The 20,489-nt window shown below is 35.0% G+C and overlaps 1 protein-coding gene across 5 annotated transcripts; it reads left to right on the forward strand.

Annotated features, from left to right (window-relative positions):
- Window positions 1–8,220: 8,220 nt before the first annotated feature.
- LOC112512093 (paired amphipathic helix protein Sin3-like 2) lies at window positions 8,221–20,166 on the forward strand. Of its 5 annotated transcripts, none has more exons than XM_025117900.1 (24): window positions 8,221–8,438; window positions 8,530–8,605; window positions 9,684–9,890; window positions 9,987–10,170; window positions 10,268–10,366; window positions 10,472–10,645; window positions 10,719–11,010; window positions 11,175–11,311; window positions 11,391–11,466; window positions 11,550–11,579; window positions 11,737–11,927; window positions 12,009–12,163; window positions 12,530–12,657; window positions 12,778–13,032; window positions 13,196–13,840; window positions 14,220–14,308; window positions 14,664–15,245; window positions 15,872–15,972; window positions 16,269–16,407; window positions 16,492–16,644; window positions 17,338–17,498; window positions 18,164–18,263; window positions 18,930–19,107; window positions 19,778–20,166. In XM_025117900.1, exons 2-23 carry the CDS (start codon window positions 8,532–8,534, stop codon window positions 19,068–19,070), a joined length of 4,113 nt encoding a protein of 1,370 aa, XP_024973668.1. In that variant the 5' UTR covers window positions 8,221–8,438; window positions 8,530–8,531; the 3' UTR covers window positions 19,071–19,107; window positions 19,778–20,166. The 5 variants fall into 5 exon arrangements, with proteins under 5 accessions (XP_024973668.1, XP_024973667.1, XP_024973669.1 ...); XM_025117899.1 differs by having other exon boundaries at window positions 8,221–8,395; XM_025117901.1 differs by having other exon boundaries at window positions 8,221–8,329.
- Window positions 20,167–20,489: the final 323 nt, after the last annotated feature.

Genomic DNA, 20,489 nt, shown 5'->3' on the forward strand with positions numbered 1-20,489 from the left:
TCATGAATTCTGTAATTTTGACTTGAAAGCGGTTTGATTGGCGGGTTTTAATTGATTTGAGTGGGAAAGGGGAGTAATTAAGTGTTTGACCGACCAGGATATTGATTGTGGAGTCGTCAAATTCCACGCGCTTTCAATGTAGACCCGTTAAATAAGAATCTCCCAAACATAACTTTCCAAAATTTCATTAAAATATAAAATTCAAGGTTAAAATTTTAATAGCTTATTTATTTTGGTACTGAAATACAGCAGATCAATTATATCAGATATTGTTTATTTTATTCACATCTAGATTTACATTTTTTATCCTCTTTGGGAGCCCAACATTTTTGTTAACACATCAGTCTGGTTTTCGACTCTGATACCATTGTAACTCACGGTTTTAAAAATACGTCTAGTATAGGAGATATTCAGTTCATTGTAAGGTAACCTTAATTATCCTCCCTAACTGATGTGGGATATTACATTTCACCCACCCCCCAACCCTCGGGAACTCAGCATCTTCGTTGGCACATCAGTCTGGTGCCCGGCTTTGATACCGTATGTAACATCTTAGACCAACGGTACCAGTCCGTTTTGTTCATATCTTGACTTACGGTTTTTTAAAAATGTGTATGATAGAGAAAGTATTGAGTCCCTTATAAGACAATCTTAGTTCTTCTCCTCAACCGATGTTGGAGCTTACAATCCACCCATATTAGGAGTCCAGCATCCTCACTGACACACTGGTATATGTCATGGTTCTGATATCATCTGTAACATCCCAGATGAAACGTATTAGATATTGTCCATTTTGTCCATACCTAAACTCAAATGTTTTTTTTAAACGTGTTTGATAAAAGAGGTATCAAGTCCCTTATAAGACAACCTTAGTCGATGTGGGATCTTACAGGTATGCCTCTAGGAAATTTATGGTGCTTTCAACTTCATAACTGCATTCCAGGCTGAGCACGACACTATTATGCACCCATTTCACATTCTAGGTGTAGATGGTATATCTGACCACTCCTTATCCGATGCTATACATGGTTCACTGGTCTCTGATTTGATCAGAAAAAAACACAAAAATAAAGGTGTTACAGATAATGTACATACAAATAAATAAATATTAATTTTTATATAAAATAAAGCACATATATTCAAACATCACGATTAGAAAAACACACATAAAAATGAAGATGTTACAAATAATGTTACATAGAAATAAATAAATATTAGTTTGTATATAAATTAAAGTACATATATTCAAACATAATGATGACATGTGATGAAAGTGAAACAATTATCTCTATATTTAAGAAAAGGAAGAAAAATAAACTTGTTTTAAAAACAACACTTGTGTTATTGCTTATATAAAACTTGTTATATGTGAAAAATACATACATAAAAAAAAATTCACAGTGTTTTTGTTGTAAATGTTCAGCTTTTTTACCATCATATCGTTTTGCTGTGAAGTTTCAAATATAAAAAATGGTCTCATGTAAATAAGTTGGTTTCACGTGAACTCAACTATATATATATATATATATATATAGAGAGAGAGAGAGAGAGAGAGAGAGGAGTTGGTATTTAATTGTATCTCTAATCTTCTTTATTCCTTCTCAGGTCCATAATTAGAATGAAAAAAGGGGAACGTCAATTCATCCGGGAAAAAATGATTAATCTATATCAATAAACCTGCCAAATAAGCGAACCATAAAGTATTTAGTACCAGTGCTACAGAAAAATATGTTTTTAGATCTCACATTGAAAAATCTCCTTCATTTTATTGTAATACATATTGAAATGTACAATCATCCCGTAAATAAGATTCACTTTTTTGTTAAATATAGAAAAAACGTCATTTTCTTCCCTAATATTATATATAGATATATATAGGGGTCTATTTAAAGAAAAGCTGATTAGTTTGTGGTAACCATGAGATCCAATGTGAACAACTCGTTTAAGATATTTAATGATATTTCTTAAATAAGCTAAAAGAATCATATAGTAATTCTAATTTTTGACAACTAAACAAAATATTTAACTAATTTTTTAGAACGAAATATTTAACTAGAACTAGTTACCTAGTATATCAATTACCTAATATACACCGTATTTTAAAAATGTTTGTGAATCAAAGTGTATCATAGTGATAAGGTTCACAATGTATTTTATTTGTTTTATGAAATGTATCATAGTACGCATTTTCGTTATTTTCATTGCTTTACAAATGGTGTGCATCTTGTATGTATATCTTGTGTTCACATAAGTTCATTAGAAAGATTCGTCGAATAAGATTCACCGGATAGAGGAAAGATGAGAGAGGAGATTTATAAAATCCCTAAAATGCCCTCAATTAAAAGTTTAAGTTAAAATTACCAAAATTATTAATTTCATAATTTAACCCTTGATTCGTGGTTGAGATTGGATCTTACGGTTACCACAAACAAAACATTTTAAATTTGATTAGGCCCCTATATATATATATATATAGAGAGAGAGAGAGAGAGAGATGACGTTTCAAATGCAACCTATTATATTTATACAAGTAATGTAACCCAATCAATTGAGATATTTATGAAAATGACGAGAGTTCATTTATTATGATCTGAATATTTACAGAAGATAAGTAGGGTTCATTAATTATGATCAATACTTTATATTATGAAACAATCAGAACTTTTATAAAATCACATATTCATCAAATTAAATATACGGTTAAGATTGAGTTGTATTGATTATAATAAATATCAATACGTATAAACTGTTGTTTTCATAAATGAAACGTCAAGAAATATTTTACCTGTAAAAAAATACATAAAACATACTTTTTATGTGATTTAAGGTTTATGGTTTTTTAATTATTCTTCAATATTCTATTTTTATTTAATTAATTCTAATAGAGCGTTATTGAATCCTTAATCATTTGCTTTTTATTATAAAACTAATATAAATATATTTAAATATTTAATACAAAAAGTCAACAATGACGATAAATACCATATGACTTCATKTTTAACCCATATACTATATTATAAAATATTTGATAAAAAATTAAAAAAATTATTTTTTATGTATAAAATACTACTTATTCATGCATATTACTTAAAATTCAATTTTACAAGTAATTTTACGTAAATACAATATATTAAAGTTCAATTTTTAAATTTGTGTAACTAACTGCAGATAAACATAATCAAATACAAGATAAACATTCATTCAACGCCCTAATTTCATTGTAAACAATTATATTTTATTTTGCACTATATCATGAGAGCCTCTTAATCATTATGCACCAAACCATTCAGCAACGGCCAAACATCCCTTTATTTTATTTGAATATAAATTTTGAAATTTTCTTACATTAAATTATTATTATTTACAATATAAATTTTGTAAGTTGTTGTATTGCACGAACACATAACTATAAGATAATATAAACTGTATGAGACTGGATTAGACTAAGGTGACGTTTGTTTTTCAAGAGGTACTGAAATCTGAAGTCTGATTTCATTTCTGATTTATAAAAAGTGGTCTTGAAGTTTGAAATATAGATCAGTAAAATTGTTTGTTTTTACGTCTGAAGTCCAAAATTTGAATCAGTCAAACTAGTGCAAAAATATAAAAGAAAAATATTTTTTTATAGTAAAGATATAAAAGATAAATAGTTATTGCTAACAAAATATTCTAACTCTCAAAATATGAACCATTTGATATAGACGAATTAGGATTAAGAGGTATTAAGAGATACATTTACCATTTAAAAATTCAGATGACATTTAGATCTTTTAAACTCTTATTTTAAAAATAAAAAAAAACGTTTTTAATACCCAAACGTCTGAACGAATCAAACTTCAGAGGTATTAAAAGGTAATTTTGAAAAACAAACAGACGCTGATTATCTTTTCAGTATTTAGTTTCGTCGCGCCTCATCAAATCTGTATACCAAACGCACCATAAAATAATAAAATATGGATATATATACAATACATGAACAACTAAACTAGAATTTTAACAAGGCACCAAATCAATTGCTTTTTATAGTGGATCACTTTATATATTAAATATAAAATGCTTTTTATTATAAAAATAATTCATATATTTTAATTAAAAAGTCAATGATAACACAAAAAAATAAATAGTATTTATAGAATCATTAGGAAACAATAAATATTGGGTTTTTTATGAACACAGTTTTATAAGTTAATGTATATAAACTAGGGGGTCTTTGGTCTAACGGTATCGTAGTCTTTGGCCTCATAGGAGGTTAGGGGTTTAAACTTCACCAAATGTGAGGAGGGTGTGTAAGTTTATTTGTTCTAATTGTCATATATAAATATTATATACTTAGAAAAATCGAAATTATATATGACTAAATGTTCTATGATTCATTCAGACGTTGTTTGTTTGTTTTTTCAAAATTACATCTTAAGTCTGATTCATTCAGACGTTTGGGTATTAGGAGCGTTTGTTTTATTTTTAAAATAAGAGCTTAAAAAATCTAAATGTTCTCTGAAATTTTAAGTGGTAAATGTACCCCCTAATACCTCTTAATCTTAATCTGACCTCTATCATATGGTTCGTATTTTGGGGGTTGGAAGAGATTTATTAAGCAAAAACTATTTTTCCTTTATACATTTGTAAAAAAAATTATTTATCTTTTATATTTTTGCACTAATTTGACCGATTCAGGTTTAAGACTTTAGACGTAAAAACAAACAATCTCACTGATCTAAATTTCAGACTTCAGGACCATCTCTTATAAATCAGAAGTGAAATCAGAATCCAGACTTCACCACCTCTTAAAAAACAAACGCCACCTAAGAAAATAAGTTGCAACGATTTAAATTGTTGATTACGGTTTGTTTTTAAAACGAAAAGAAACATAAATTTGAGGGTCAAAGGTGTTATCGCTGATAAATTGTATGGACGTATTTGCCAACTAACCATACATTTGATATGAAAGTTCTTGTGGCTGAGGCTCGATTTGGCACTCATTTCAACTCTCTTTTGGACGACAGTAAAGGCAAAAGGTGCATCATCGATAAAGCAACAAACTCTTTTGGACTTTAGAGAAACAAGGGAGAATTCAACGTTCAAGCGGATTAGGGTTTGTCTGAGGTAAAATCACGATTGGGGCAAATTACTTAACCGATCTTGATGATATTTTTATGGTTGGTTTCTCTTGCGAATCTATAAGACTTAAAAGCCAAATATGGTCGTGGATCATGTATTTGGCTGGAGAAACCGTACTAACAAGTTTGACTGAAAAACCGAACACTTCTTGATGAAATTGGAACTCCATGTTGGATTAGAAAAGGGTGATTTTTGTTCCACTAATTAAGGAGGATTTATATTGAGGTTTTATTGCAAAAAAAGTGGCAAGAAAACGGTGAAGATAATTGAGCCAAAATCGGTGGGGCCAAAACGATCAGCTCGTTGAAAATCGCGTCAGGTCACAATGATGCAAAATGTGTCGCTTCGGGTCAAGCGAAATGGGCTGGGATCTTCATGACCCATGTTGGTGGGTTTGGGTGGAGGTCGGGTCCTCGAATCTCGGCTTGGGTCTGGAACTTTGGGTCACAACAACGTGGGCCAAAGCCCACGTTGGTCACATGATGCTATTGGGCTGGGCTTGTTTCGTTGGGCCATATATAAAGTCAGTCCAAACTTCAAAGGTTTTCATAAGGTTTAATTTTGGTTTATTAAATAAATTACAATTTAGGAATATAACTAACTAATAATTTAATTTCCGCATTAAATAATACATTAATTTAATTTTTAGTTGGTTTATGTATGGGTAAATTGCATAAAAAAGTAACGTGTTGAGTTTCGGTGAGAAACATAAGAAAATATCTCGACCCTTAGATCAATCCTAATTGGATGTTAACACTACTGAGGTGCACCGAGATGCACCAGATCAATTCATTTCTAAAGCGCAATTCATAGGTAAACATGATATTAAAAGTGATAAATGATAACCACAAGGGTGGTGCCTGATTGGTTTGAGCTTGGCTCCAAAGGTCAACTGTATCAGGAGGTCCCATGTTCAAATCCAATGAGTAATAAAAATCCCCTTGTGGCCACAGAGGTTCAAATGCGGTGACTCCGCAGCTGGTCGCCCTGGATTTAGTCAGCTCTCATAGCGGGTTGGATATCCAGATTAATAAAAAAATTGATAAATTATTCAGATCTTTTCTTACACTTCTCTTCTTAACTTTTTTTTCTCACACGATCATTCGCCTTAAATAACTGACACTAAAATATTTGTTTATCTTCGTTTTTTACCCCAAGTCACGTGTCACTATCACGTGATCATCACTTTTGGAACACAACTCCAAAAGCCTTCTCTTCTACCAATGTTTCCTTACGGATAGGCTTTTTCCGGAGGGTTATAAAACAGTGTTCAAATCAAAATTCGAGTTTACATCCTCAACGTACAACCCATTAAAGCAATATGATTCTTAATCAAGCAATTATAGGTCTGGACAAAGCAATTACATTATTTATAACCCAAACGAAATTACAACACAACAATGCACCTAAAAAAATCAACTACAAAGGTATAGTTTGATAACATTATTTGAGTATCTTCAGTAGATTTTTTAAAATACAGATTTTGAAGATTTTTGTTTTAACAGATTTCTCAAATCCTTATCCAAAATTGAGAAAATACGAGAAATAATATAAAATTCTTTAAAATTGAAAAACTTTCCAAAAATGATTACTTATAGGGATAGAGATGGCAAAAAAAAAAAAAAAACAACCGAAACCGATGGTGAAAACTGAAAACCGAAACTTTCAGGGTCAGGTTTGGAAACATCTTATCGAGGACGGGGTGAGGATCGGGACATATTCGGGGATTTTAACGGGTTTGGGGATGGTGATCACCGGCCCGGCCTGATATGTGTATGTATAAAAGAAAATACTAACATTAAAATTTAAAAGACTTTTATCCATTTTGGCTCAACATCACAAATAAGGCTTGCAAAAAAATCTAGTTATTTGTCTAATCGTGAAATCGTGATGTTAGTTGTATGGTGTTTGAATTTCTATTTACTTTTATATTGTAATATAAAATGTTGTTTGTAATTGGTTTGATTATGTTTGAGACATTTATACTTACATATTAAAAAATTGTAATTTACTTTTAGTTGTGAAATTTAAACCTTAAATTTTAAGTAATATGTATCAATATACAGTATTTTATACATAAAAACTGGTTTTTTAAAAGTTTTTATCAAATGTTTTACGATATAGTATAGATTATTACAAAATAAAAGTAGTTTTTTATTTATATTTTACCGTTGAGAAACTTTAGGTCAATTTTTTATGAAAAGGAAATAATACGTTAAGATATATATAAAATATGTTAATAATATGGTAACATAAAATAGTATGGAATCTTTTAAAGACGATCTCTATTTTATTTAATATAAATTACAATAAAAATATAATTTATTATTTTTAAAATAATTAATTATATTATTGTAATTCAAATTATTTAGCTCGTTTTATAAAATACAATTCTAATGAAAATCGTTTTAAATCATTTATAAATAAGAGGACTTTCATCAAACGTTTGGAGTGAAATTCACCATTCATCAGATTTACTGTTCGTGAAGTCAGGTAAAATGCTCTGATTTTTATCAGATAAAATTTATGGTGTTTACTTCAACTTTTCATCTAAGAAGATCATCGATTTTTGCTATACTTTTTAACTTTTATCTGAAAAGATTATCGATTTCTGCTATACTTCTTAACTTTTATATGAGAAAATTATCGGTTTCTGTTGTATTTTTTACAGAATACCTGTAAGTTCTGGATCTTTACCACGAGTTTTTACACATAAGATTATCGGTTCTTGATTTCTTGTCATGCTCGTTAAATCGCCTACGTGTTAAAAAGTTCGATAAAACCCTAAATCTTGATTTGTTTGGAAGAATACGAAGATTCTTGATTTTTGTTTTGTATAAAGTAATTAGTTTATGGGCTTGATAGTGAAGATGAACCCTAGAAATAGAAATTAGGTCAAGAGAAGCCCAAATCAAGAAAAGGGAATTAGGTCGACCGAACGAAGCCCAAATCAAGAAACGGAAGAATTTGATTGATGATCGAGAAAAGCCCAAATTCAAGAAATTGGAATCTATGTATAAAATCCGAGCCCCTTTGATCATATATATATAATGAAATTGTATAAATGGCGTCACGTAAATTAGATTACAATTACACGCACAATGCACAAATTTCTTCACCTCTTTTTTGTTGTACCTCTTCGTATCTCTTCTCAAACTGGGTTGTTTTTGCTACACAAGTAAATTGTTGTTTCGAAGACTTCGATCTAAAGGTGATTCAACTTGTTTGATGTTGTTGGGTGCTTAGATCTGCCCCAATTTCCCCCCTTTGAGCAGAGGTTAACCTTTTGTTTTTCTTCATGATTTCTTAATATTTACATGGTATAGATTTACTCGGTGTTATCTATGGAATTTGTTTGTGATTTACGCTTCTTTTTAACACAAAACCTTGTTGTGTGGTTTGTTGTTGCAGATATGAAGCGATTGCGAGATGATGTATTTAGTAACTCTCAAATTAAGCGACCTTTTGGTTCTTCTCGAGGAGAATCGTACGTTCTAGTCTTTGAATTCTTTCAATTTTGTGGTTTTATATCTTAAACTTCGTTTTATTGTTTGATTACGTGGATTGTTCTTGTGTTGCCATGATTTGAGGTGGTTTGATCCTTTTTTTGCTTCAATTCTCTCATGCAAATATGCACTTCTTTGTGCCTGATTGCATCTGAATTTGAATCTGCCTAAAATTTCATGAGGTTAGTTGAAGTTGGTGGATTAATGTTTTCCCTGCAATTATCGCGTGATCAGCATTAATTGGTTTCTGAAATCACATCTAGCAGGAACTATGATTAGACTCTGTTTATTTTGACTTTCATCGATTTAGATGTAAATCTTTGATAATAGGTGATAAGTTCATGGTCTTTATGCATAATATTTATATTTGCAGTCAGATATGAATCATTATGCTTAGCCCCTTGTTAGGGTGCTAATGTTTGACCTTTTTAGGTTTTAGGGCTTATGATGATTAGATCGTCAACTGGATAGTGGGAGAAAGCGATTTATGGGCTGTTTGGTTGGTTTTTCATTATATTCTGTATGGATAAAGTTGCCTGTGTGGATTAATCTGTCTGTATAAATTGAAAAGGTTTTGTTTGGGAAGGTTTTTTCATAGATAGGAGCTTGTCTTTTAACTAGAAGGGGCATGTTTGGAAAAAACTTGGCTTTCTGCATAACCCCCCTAGATGCTTACTAAATAAGCCACTTTGTATATCGTTATGCCACTACCAAACAGTCATGTATAGATGACCGAATAAGCTTTGAGTCTCATTAAGCTCATTAAGCTGCTAACAAGCAGGCCCTTAGAATTTTTAACAGCCATCAATTGACTCTTCTGATTTGGAGAAGGGGTGGTATCAAATTTTATTAGTGAAATGGATAGGGTATGCCCTGTGATAATACCCCCAAGAAATCACGGAGGATCAGTCTATATCCATGAGCAGGAATGGTAATTGAATCCCTAACAACAGTTATGGGAAATGGTTTGCATAGCAGTTTCTACGATATTTTTCTTGTTTGATATACTGTGTTGTTTCTTGCTAAAGGGTCGATTTTAATATTTTCTTCATGTTGTAGATATGGCCAACCGCCAGTCCCCGGAGGAGGAGAGGAGATAGCGGGAGGGGTAGGTGCTGGAGGAGGGGGAGGAGGTGCTAGTAGTGCCCAGAAACTCACTACCAATGATGCTTTAACGTATTTAAAGGAAGTTAAGGACATGTTTCAAGACCAGAGAGAAAAATACGACATGTTCCTTGATGTGATGAAAGACTTTAAAGCTCAAAGGTACATAATTTTCGGTCGGAAGGTTAGCATTTGATAGGTTCCCAATAGTTATTTCCAAATTAACATGCAACTCTTTTGACAATTTACCTTATGCAGAGTTGATACTACCGGGGTGATAGCAAGGGTGAAAGAATTGTTTAAAGGGCACAATAACCTAATTTTTGGGTTTAACACTTTCTTGCCCAAAGGCTACGAAATTACTGTTATTGAAGACGATGAGGCTCCACCAAAAAGAACCGTGGAGTTTGAAGAAGCTATAAGCTTTGTGAACAAAATAAAGGTGAAACTGATTCAAGTCAAAGATGAAAAGGGAAAAGTAGTTTGAATTGTTTCTTTCATATATGTAAATATTCTAACCCTGTTTCCCTCCTTTGCAGAAACGATTTCAAAACGATGATCATGTTTACAAATCGTTTTTAGACATCTTGAATATGTATAGAAAGGAACACAAGGGTATCAATGAAGTCTATCATGAGGTGAAGTTCTATAAACTTCTATGTAGATATTTCATGACATATAGAATCATGTTTCATTTTATGTCACAACTATGTTTGGTTAGTCACCGATTGTCATCTATGCAGGTCGCTACGCTTTTTGATGACCATCCAGATCTTCTTGATGAATTCACAAGATTCTTACCGGATGCTTCTGCTGCTGCATCTGCACATCATGCTTCATTTCTCCGGCAATCATATCACCGGTATGATGAACGGAGCTCGGTTATGGCTCAACTCAGACATACACAAATGGACAAGGTAAGTAGCACATTACATTTTTACTAATTTTTTAAAATTTGATGCAAGGAATTAAATATCTTTATGTTATTAGCAACGAGGCCGGCGAGATAGAATTATTCCTCCCCAAGGTGAACGGGACCTAAATGTTGAATCTCCTGACATGGATGAGGATAAATCAATGGTGAAACTCCACAAGGAGCAGAGGAAACGTGCTGAAAAGGAGAGCAGGGATAGAAGAACCCGTGATCAGGATTTCAAAGAGCCTGATATCGATGCTAACAGGGACATGCACCGTCTTGAAAAACGGAAGTCTGCACGCAAGGTTGAAGATTTTGGCGTGCATTCGGGTTTAGCTCCATACGATGATAAGGATGCCTTAAAAAGTGAGTAAACTTTTCGGTATACCAGTTGATGATTTTATGAAATAACACTTTTTGATGATGGAATATTACCTTTCTTTCTTTCTGGAGAGGTTGCATCAGTGGATGATGTTTCTAATCGATTGCGAGCTACATTATATTGAACTTATGGTATTTGCTTATTATAGGTATGTACAGCCAAGAATTTACTTTCTGCGAGAATGTGAAGAATAGGTTACGCAATCCAGATGATTACCAAGCATTCTTGAAATGTCTACATATCTATAGCACAGAAATAATTACAAGGAAAGAATTACAGAGCTTGGTATGTATTTTTATGCTTGCCCTTTGCTTACTCTAAAAATTGCAACACTATGATTTACTTGGAAATTTTCTTGTTTCAGGTTTCAGATTTACTTGGAAAGCACCCAGATCTTATGGAAGGATTCAGTGCATTTTTGGAGCGTTGTGAAAATATAGGTGGCTTTTTGACGTCTGTGGCTCTTTTTAGTTTTTATATACTTTGAAAACTTCTCTTATTCACTAATACACCTTGTTTGCAGATGGATTTCTTGCTGGTGTTATGGACAAAAGTATGTTTTGTTGCTTGTATAGTTTGTTTTCATTTGTTTTCCCCTCTTATCTAATCTACAAATCATTAAACTGATCTGCAGTGAGAGTGAAATTCTTTTCCCATATTTAGGTTTTGTTTATGCCTTATAATCTGACAAGGCATTGTATGCTTGGCAGAAGCTTTTGGGAATGAAGGCCATGTATCCAAATCAACCAGGACAGAGGAGAAAGAGCGAGAGCATAGACGTGAAACTGATGCTGCTAAAGAGGACATGTATAAAGAGAAGTATTGGGGGAAATCTATACAAGAACTTGACCTGTCTAATTGTCAACGTTGCACTGCCAGTTACAGACTTCTTCCTGATGATGTAAGTCTCGTACTGCTTCTTCCCGTTTGTGTGTTCAAGTAATTTGTCTCTTCACCTGACATTGTGTTTGGTCTTCTCCAGTATCCAATACCATCGGTAAGCCAGAGATCTGAGCTTGGTTCTCAAGTACTGAATGATCTCTGGGTATCTGTTACTTCTGGTAGTGAGGATTACTCCTTCAAACATATGCGTAAAAACCAGTACGAAGAAAGCTTGTTCCGATGTGAGGATGACAGGTACTATATCTGCCTCTGTCATGAAAAGAAATACTTAATCAGTCCCAAAATAAGTGTCAACGTTTCTATCTTAGTTTGTCCCAAAATGTCCATTTTCAAAAGTACGTACCTACTTTTCAATTCTACCCGTAATTATGAGACACAGAAATTCAATACTCCCTCCATTATTGAGGGTAAAATCATCATTTACTTAATTAAATTGTAATATTTATGCATTCGTAAATTTGTTTCCTTTTTCATTTTGGACGGTTATTTTTGGGACGGAGGGTAAATCATCATTTAGTTTCTTATGCCTTTTTGTTTATGTACGCTTGGTAGTAGCATATATCGGAACTAATATGCATATTGTTTTGATGATGCTTTTAGGTTTGAGCTAGATATGTTGTTGGAGTCTGTGAGTTCAACTGCTAAGCGTGCTGAAGACTTGTTGAACAGCATTAACAACAAGTCCATCAACTCAGAGGTTCCCATCCGTATCGAGGAGCACTTCACAGGTGATTTAGTTGACCCTGAAGCAACTTTTTCCAGTAATTTGCACTAGAAGTATGCTGAAAGATGTATGGAGTGATGTAATTTGTTCTTATATTTGATATCGTTCTTTTGGCTATCTGTAGCTCTTGATTTGCGGTGCATTGAACGTCTATATGGTGATCATGGTCTCGATGTTATGGATATATTGCGTAGAAACCCAGCTCTTGCATTGCCTGTTATATTGACTCGCTTGAAACAAAAACAAGAGGACTGGACAAAGTGTCGATCAGACTTCAACAAGGTTTGGGCTGAAATATATGCGAAGAACCATTACAAGTCACTGGATCACCGAAGCTTCTATTTCAAGCAACAAGATTCAAAGAATCTGAGCACAAAATGTAAGTGAAATCTTGGTTTTAAGCATCATTATTCCTCGGTTGCTGTACTAATGTTCGCAGCTGGTTGTGTCTTCATATTAGATTCTTGTTTTTTATTGATCTTGATATCAGTTGTTTTGATGGGTTTTGAATTTGAAGAGTTTTTGCTTGTCTGTATGCACAGCCTTGGTGACCGAAATCAAAGAAATAAAGGAAAAAGGCCAGAAAGATGATGATGTGCTACTAAGTATTGCTGCTGGAAGCAGACACTATATCGTGCCGAATCTTGAGTTTGAATTCACGGACAAGGACATCCATGAAGACTTGTTAAAACTAATTAAATATTCATGTGAAGAAATTTGCACGACCAAGGAACAATTGAACAAAGTTTTACGGTTATGGACTACCTTCTTGGAGCCAATATTGGATGTTCCTTCTCGACCTCAAAATGTTGATGGTGCTGAAGATGCTGAGCTATCTAGTCATGGTGCTCCCAAAACTGCTAGTTTACGTCCACCTGAGATTAATGGAAGTCCAGGTGCTGATGATGCTACCATGAATCTTAAACAATCGAAACCAGATTGCAATGGGGTTCAAACTACATCGCCGGATAAGGTAGATCCAAGCAAGAACAGCTTAGTAAATGGAGATGCTTTGGCCAAGGAAGACAGATCTAGAACAGAGAGAGACTTTAAGAGCACGGTGGCTGGGGATAAAGTGTCAAACTCTAATGGATCATGGGCTTTGGCTGCACGAGCAACAGATTCTGGTCCAGCTTCTGTTATTGCAACCGACAACAGCCATGGCAGAATTACTGTAGATTTGTCTGGTTTGTATTCTTGTCATTTTGGGTGCGATTGGTACACAGCATGGGACAAAAACTACTTGTCCCACGTTTGGTGTGACATTAAGACGGGGACAGGACTGAGTTGCACAAAAAATGCACCAAAATAGGTGGAACAAAACTCAGAGAGGTGTGAGAAAATTGGTAAATTACTTAATAACTTAACTACCCATGCCAAATTAAAAAAAACTAAAACCTTGCAGCATTCTTTCACCCGCTAAAATAAGTGCCTCACTCTGTCCCGTCTAGTTCTGTCTAGTCCCATCTGTGTACCAAATGCATCCTACGATCTTTGTGAACATGATGCCTACATGTTTTTGTGTATCTATACAATTCGAGCCTAATTTTGAAAATTTGTTTTTAGGGCGTGAAGCAAGTGCTTGCAGACCTCATAATGTTACGGATGATGGTCATGAAGCCAAGTCCAAGATTGATAAAGTTCCTTCATCGCAGGTATGACCTCGAAAAAGATATTGCTGTTAGAGATCTGTTCTTTCTCTATCTTCAAAATTTTATTTTCTTTTTCCATTTTGACCGATAACGTTTGATGACGTAGATGTCAAGTTTATCGTCCACTTTGCTGGAACCGTCTCATAACCATTTTGTAATCAGATATCTATGCCATCAAATGTTACAAGATCAGCAGGTTACTGGTCAAAATGAGTACACAATAGGAAATTTGAAACTATGTTACATCGATTGAGAAAATAATTATTATTTACACCAACAGGAATCAAATTAAACTTCGTTGCATTTTCTTTTTATTTAAATCAGCTCTATATTTTGATATATTTGTTTTAATCTATAGCATCGGGATCTCCCAAGATCGTTACCAGTGGCAAATGGAGATTTTGCTGAAGTAGCCAAAGTTAAAAGGCATACTGAAGATTCTGCCGAGCCCTCCAAAATTGAGAAAGAAGAGGGTGAGTTATCACCTAATGGTGATTTCGATGAGGTTAATTTTGGTGCCTATGGAGATAATGGTTCACGTGCCAACACCAAACATAGTGTGGATCCCACACACTATCGAGCCGGTGTAGGGAGGATTGATGCAGATGCTGATGACGAGGACAGTGTGAATGTTTCTGAAGGCATGGATGTCTCCGGCAGTGAGTCTGCTGCTGATGAGTGTTCAAGGGAAGATCATGAAGAAGATGGCGACCGTGATGATCTTGATGGTAAAGCGGAGAGTGAAGGAGAGGCTGAAGGGATAGAGGATGCCAACTTTGTTGGTGAAAATGGAACATCTTTACCGCCATCGGAGCATTTTTTGCTAACTGCAAAGCCGTTGGCAAAGCGTGTAGCTTCTCCTTTATGCGATGGCGAAAGAAAAGATTCTCACGTCTTTTATGGAAACGACAGCTTTTACGTGCTTTTTAGGCTTCATCAAGTAAGCATGTAGTCCCTTCTTTTTTTTGGTTTTGGTTATGCTTTTTCTTGTATCTAATTCTATTTGTATGTTATTGCTTTCTACTAACCGGCTTTCCAAATCTTTATCATACCTGACTTCCTCTCTTTGTCACACTTTCACAAGTCAGGGTCTTCACAAAAACAACAGCCTACTCTATGGGGTAGAGGTCAGGTCTACATACATCTTAGGGCCTGTTTCTTAGCAGCTTAATGAGCTTAATGGGACTCTTAGCTTATTTGGTCAGCTTAATACATAGAAAGTGGCTTATTCAGTAAGCTTCTAGGGAGAGCTTTATGCAAAAAGCCAACTTCTTTTTAAAACTGCGCCTCCCAATTTAAAAACACGCTCCTTCCATCTATGAAAAAACCCTTCCAAACAAAAACCTTCCCAACCTATACAGACAGATAAATCCACACAGACAGCTTTATCCATGCAAGATTTGATTGCAAACCAACCAAACAGCCCCTTACCCTTCCCTGACCCTCACCTCTAGATGGGATATATGGGGTTCGTTTTTGGTTTTATCTGTTGTCCCAGCTTCTGCGGGAGATGGATTCTTTTCATTTATTTGCATCTCACATGATTGCCATGTCTGTTTATTCCAGGTATTATATGACCGGCTTGTGTCAGCTAAGCTCAATTCGACATCTGCTGAAATGAAATGGAGAAATTCGAAGGACACCTGCCCTCCTGATCTGTACTCCAGGTAGTTCAGTTGCACATCTTTATTACTTTCTCCTTCTCGAAACAAGTGTCCACAGTGAAAAGGACAGTCTTAGAAACGGGTAATTATTACACTTTTTGATTAGCTAAATGACAGTTTTACCATTAGTAATAGAGGGAGTAAGGAATTTCCCATCTCATAGTTAAGGGTACAATTGGAAATTATGCACTTACTTTTTGAAATTGGAAAATAGAAACCTGGATACTTATTTTGGGACGGAGGGATATTTACGCAAAATGTTAGATCCTATTACGACTCTATATTGTTGTCCTTTGCAGATTTATGAGTGCTCTATACAATTTGCTTGACGGGTCTGCTGACAACGCAAAATTTGAAGATGATTGTCGGGCCATTTTAGGAAATCAGTCTTACGTGCTATTTACATTGGACAAGTTGATTTATAAGCTCGTCAAACAGGCATGCAGGCGACTATGTTTGCTTTTACGTTCTTTGATTACCTTTCTAATTTAGAGGGTTCTGATTACTCCCTTCTGGATGCAGCTTCAAATCGTTGCTGGTGATGAGATGGACAACAAGCTTCTTCAACTATATGAGTATGAAAAATCTAGGAAACCCGAGAAGTTTGTTGACTCTGTATACTATGAAAATGCACACGTCCTCCTTCATGACGAGAACATATACAGATTTCAATGTGTAGGTCTTCTTTTCTTCTTTTTGTTGTTTTCACATATTTTTGTTGGGTGAGAGGTTTTGAATCCTTGACCTCCTGGGAGGCTGGCTCTACTTATAGCTCGAGTACTGTTATTGAGGGTTATTCGACATTTTTTGTTTCATGCTTTATTCTTTTTTTCCCTTGGGAATGAAGGTGTAACATCTCAGTCCAACCGTACCAGATATTGTCCGCTTTGTCCACATCTGGACTCACGGTTTTAAAACGCGGCTGATAGCGGACAGTCACTTATAAGGCAACCTTAGTTCCCCACCCCAATCAATGTGGGATCTCACAATCCACCCCCTTGGAGCCTAACGTCCTCGCTGGTACACCAGTCCGGTTCCCAGCTCATACCATTTGTAACATTCTAGACCAACCATACAAGATATTATCCGCTTTGTCCACACACCCGACTCAAGGTTCTAAAATGTGTCCCATAGTGGAGGTGTCCAGTCCCTTATAAGGCAGCTTTAGTTCTCCTCCCTAATCTATGTGGAATCTTACATGAGGTCTTCATGGAAGCAACCACTCTACTCTTTTGGGTGGAGGTCAGGTCTGAGTACATCCCACCCTTTGCGGACCACACCTCTGGAAGGAATTTACTGGGCTAGTTTGGTTTGTTTTATATATTGGCAAATGAGTTGTTTGGTTTTTTAATTTCTTATGTTTTGCAGTCATCTGGTCCAACTCGTTTAACCATCCAGCTGATGGATGATGGGAATGAAAAGCCTGAAGTCGTTGCGGTCTCTGTGGATCCTAATTTTGCAGCTTACCTTCACAATGATTTTCTTTCAATTGTGCCTGGAAGAAAGCAAGCTGGCATTTTTATGCATAGGTATTAATACTATCATCATTCTATATGTCTGCTCACACAAGCACCAGGGGAGTCTTCACGGAAACAGGGGCTCTACTCTTTGCGGTAGATGTCAAGTCTGTGTGCATCTCACCCCTCCCAGACCCTACTTTCGATTGGATTTTACTGGGTCTGTATGGTTCGGTTTGGTTTAATACTATCATCAGATTCCTTGTTCTACCATCGGTACCTGTTGGCATGGCAACGAAAATGAGAAAAAAAAACAGTTGGCGGGTTGGGCAGCATGCTTTGCATGCTTACATTGAGATCGAATTGCATTAAATTATTTCTAAGCCTAATGGTTAGATAAGTGCATTCGGTAGTAGTGGACCAAGTGTCTAGACTTCCATACCTTATTCTCACAATATGTCGCCTGAATTTCTAAGATGTTTAGGGTGCATGTGGTACTCGGAACAGCACAACACAGAACAAAAATTTGTTGTCTCATATTTGGTACAAAATTAGATGGAGACAGGACTGAGGGGGTGTTTAATTAGAGGTTTTAAGCAATCATCAATGGAATTGACTAGAAATAGGTAGAATTTTCTTTAGGTGTCATATATCTACGCATATTTTACTAGACATGATGTAATAATCGTTCTAAACTAGCTTCAGAGAATGATATGTCGATTCTAATGTTTATGCAGAAGTAAACGCCAATTTTCAGACCTAGATGAAGCTTCTGCCATGGAAGGTGCTGATGTGATCAATGGGTTGGAGTATAAGATGTCTTGTAGCTCATCAAAGGTATACATTCATCTCCTACACTTGTCTTGTAACGAAATCTTTGGACTTTTCACTCTATTTCGTTTTTCCAACTATGTTAATGTCCATTTTTCTGCACCTAATGATATTTACTTTTCTTCGGGTTTTTAATACCCGAGTCTTGTACATCCTTGTGTAAAGATTGCATTTACTACCAGCTAACCGCCTCTTACCGGGTAAGAGGTGCTTACCTGGTAAGAAAGGATGTTGTTTACTTAACACACTCTGACCGAAATGTTGACCTAGTAGGGGGGGGGGGTTTGCTTTCTGACTCAGCAAACAACCATTTTTAGTCAGAGGTTACCTAAACAATGACCGAGAAACTTACCTCGTAAGAGGCATAACAAGGACCAAGAATCTTACTCTACAAGGGAGGGCAAAGACTCTTACTAGGTAAGCGCTTACTAGAGAAAAGACGCTAACCAACAATCCATTTTGATGATTGAGAGTTTTTACTGGATACGGTAAGTCAGGGTGGTGAGTCTTGTCGGTAAGCGCTTACCCGACAAGGTTTTGGTATACGTCCCTTTACTCAGGTTGTGTTGGTAAACGGTCACTGAATTTCATTTCACAAGTTTCAGTCTAACGAGCATATATATTGCATTTGTGGTAAATTTATCGAGTATTTAATCAGTCGAGTGCTGGCAGATATCCTATGTTCTCGATACAGAAGACTACTTCTTCCGTATTAGAAGAAAAAGAAGAAAGCTCTCAGGAAGCGGTTCATCATCCTCCCGTAGCCACGCAAAAGTCGAACGATTTCACAGCTTTTTATCGGGCTCAGTTTGATAAAATGTTTCATGCCATTTTCTCGATGAACATCAAGGTACAGATCCTATACAGGACGTGTTCAAATAAGAACCCGTAAATATTTTGAAGAGTAAATTATGTTTTCGTCCCTGTGGTTTTCTAAAAAGTGCAACTTTCGTCCCTGTGGTTCTGAAATTCTGGCCTTTGTCCCTATGGTTTGCATTCGTTGCTATTTTCGTCCCTGAGGGTAACTCTTACCTTAAAGTATGAGGGAAGAAAAGAGCAAAGAATTGTAAACCACAAGGACGAATACAATAATAAATTGTAAATCAAATAAGGACGAAAACAATGGTCAATTGGATCCATGTTCTCAAAATATTTACAGTTCTCATTTGAACCCATTCGTATATCTTACATCCTCTAGCAAGATTGAATCTGATTAAGGGGTCGTTTACAAAACACTTACCTTGGTAAGCGTTTACCAGTTCAATTACCTTATTAGATAAACATAACAAGGACCGAGAATCTTACCTGGTAAGAGGGAAGACAGAGTGATGACTCTTACCCGGTAACACTTACTGTCAATCCATTTTGATGGCAAGAAATGTTACCGTATAAGGTAAGTGAGAGCGGTGACTCCTGCCGATAAGTGCTTACCCTGTAAGAGTTTGGTGAACAACCCCTAAGTTTCATTGTTGCCTCTTAGAAACACCAGTAAAACCGTATGTTATGTTGTTATTTTGTAGGAATTTAGCCCCAAACAACTCTTACCTACCCCCGGAGTCGTGATTATGATCCGTTGCCGGATTGATGGCAATCGAGAAGAAGGAACGGGTTGCGGGAAATGTAAACAAGTAGTAGTAAATCTGTGAAGTTTATATATGGAAATGAGTTATGTAAATAGATTTTAGAGGAAAATTTAATTGTTCAAGTGTTTGTAACATTAAAATGTGTCACAAAAATTAGAAGGATTTTTCTTTCCTTTTTTGGAAGGTGTTATGCTGGGAAACCCAGATTTGTACAGAGATTAGCTTTTACTATTTACATGTTCCAAATGTTTAACACAAATATTAATTTGTAACTTGATATTTTACTCTCCCTAATTAACTCTTTTTATTTTGGACAAATTGTATGAAAAAATAACGTACTTTTAATTTGATTCCTATTTTGTGTAATGTAGTTTCAAAACCTTTATTTTGGTACTTACTATGTAATGTTTTAAACGTTTAAGTACATGGGTAACTGGTTAACATGTTGATTGGACGAATAGCAAATAATACTTTGTTGGATACCAGAGTATTTTTCACATTAGGATGGTAAGCGGTTAATGCTTCAACCGGTTATCTGGGTATAAGGTACTTTTAACTTGATTCCTATTTTGTGCAACGTACTTTCAAAACTTTCATTTTGGTACTTACTATGTAATGTTTTAAATATTTAAGTACCCAGATAAATATT

The sequence above is a fragment of the Cynara cardunculus genome (genome assembly GCF_001531365.2).
Source record: "Cynara cardunculus var. scolymus isolate 2C chromosome LG 5, CcrdV1, whole genome shotgun sequence".
In the NCBI taxonomy this organism is placed as follows: Eukaryota; Viridiplantae; Streptophyta; class Magnoliopsida; order Asterales; family Asteraceae; genus Cynara; species Cynara cardunculus.

Bases quoted from the DNA above. Each gene is read 5' to 3' on its own strand.
- LOC112512093 (XM_025117897.1), top strand. From the start codon at position 8,463: ATGGAATTTGTTTGTGATTTACGCTTCTTTTTAACACAAAACCTTGTT. The intron at 10,646-10,718 runs GTAAGTAGCACA...TTATGTTATTAG, and splicing joins GACATACACAAATGGACAAG to CAACGAGGCCGGCGAGATAG. The intron at 12,164-12,529 runs GTACTATATCTG...TGATGCTTTTAG, and splicing joins TTCCGATGTGAGGATGACAG to GTTTGAGCTAGATATGTTGT.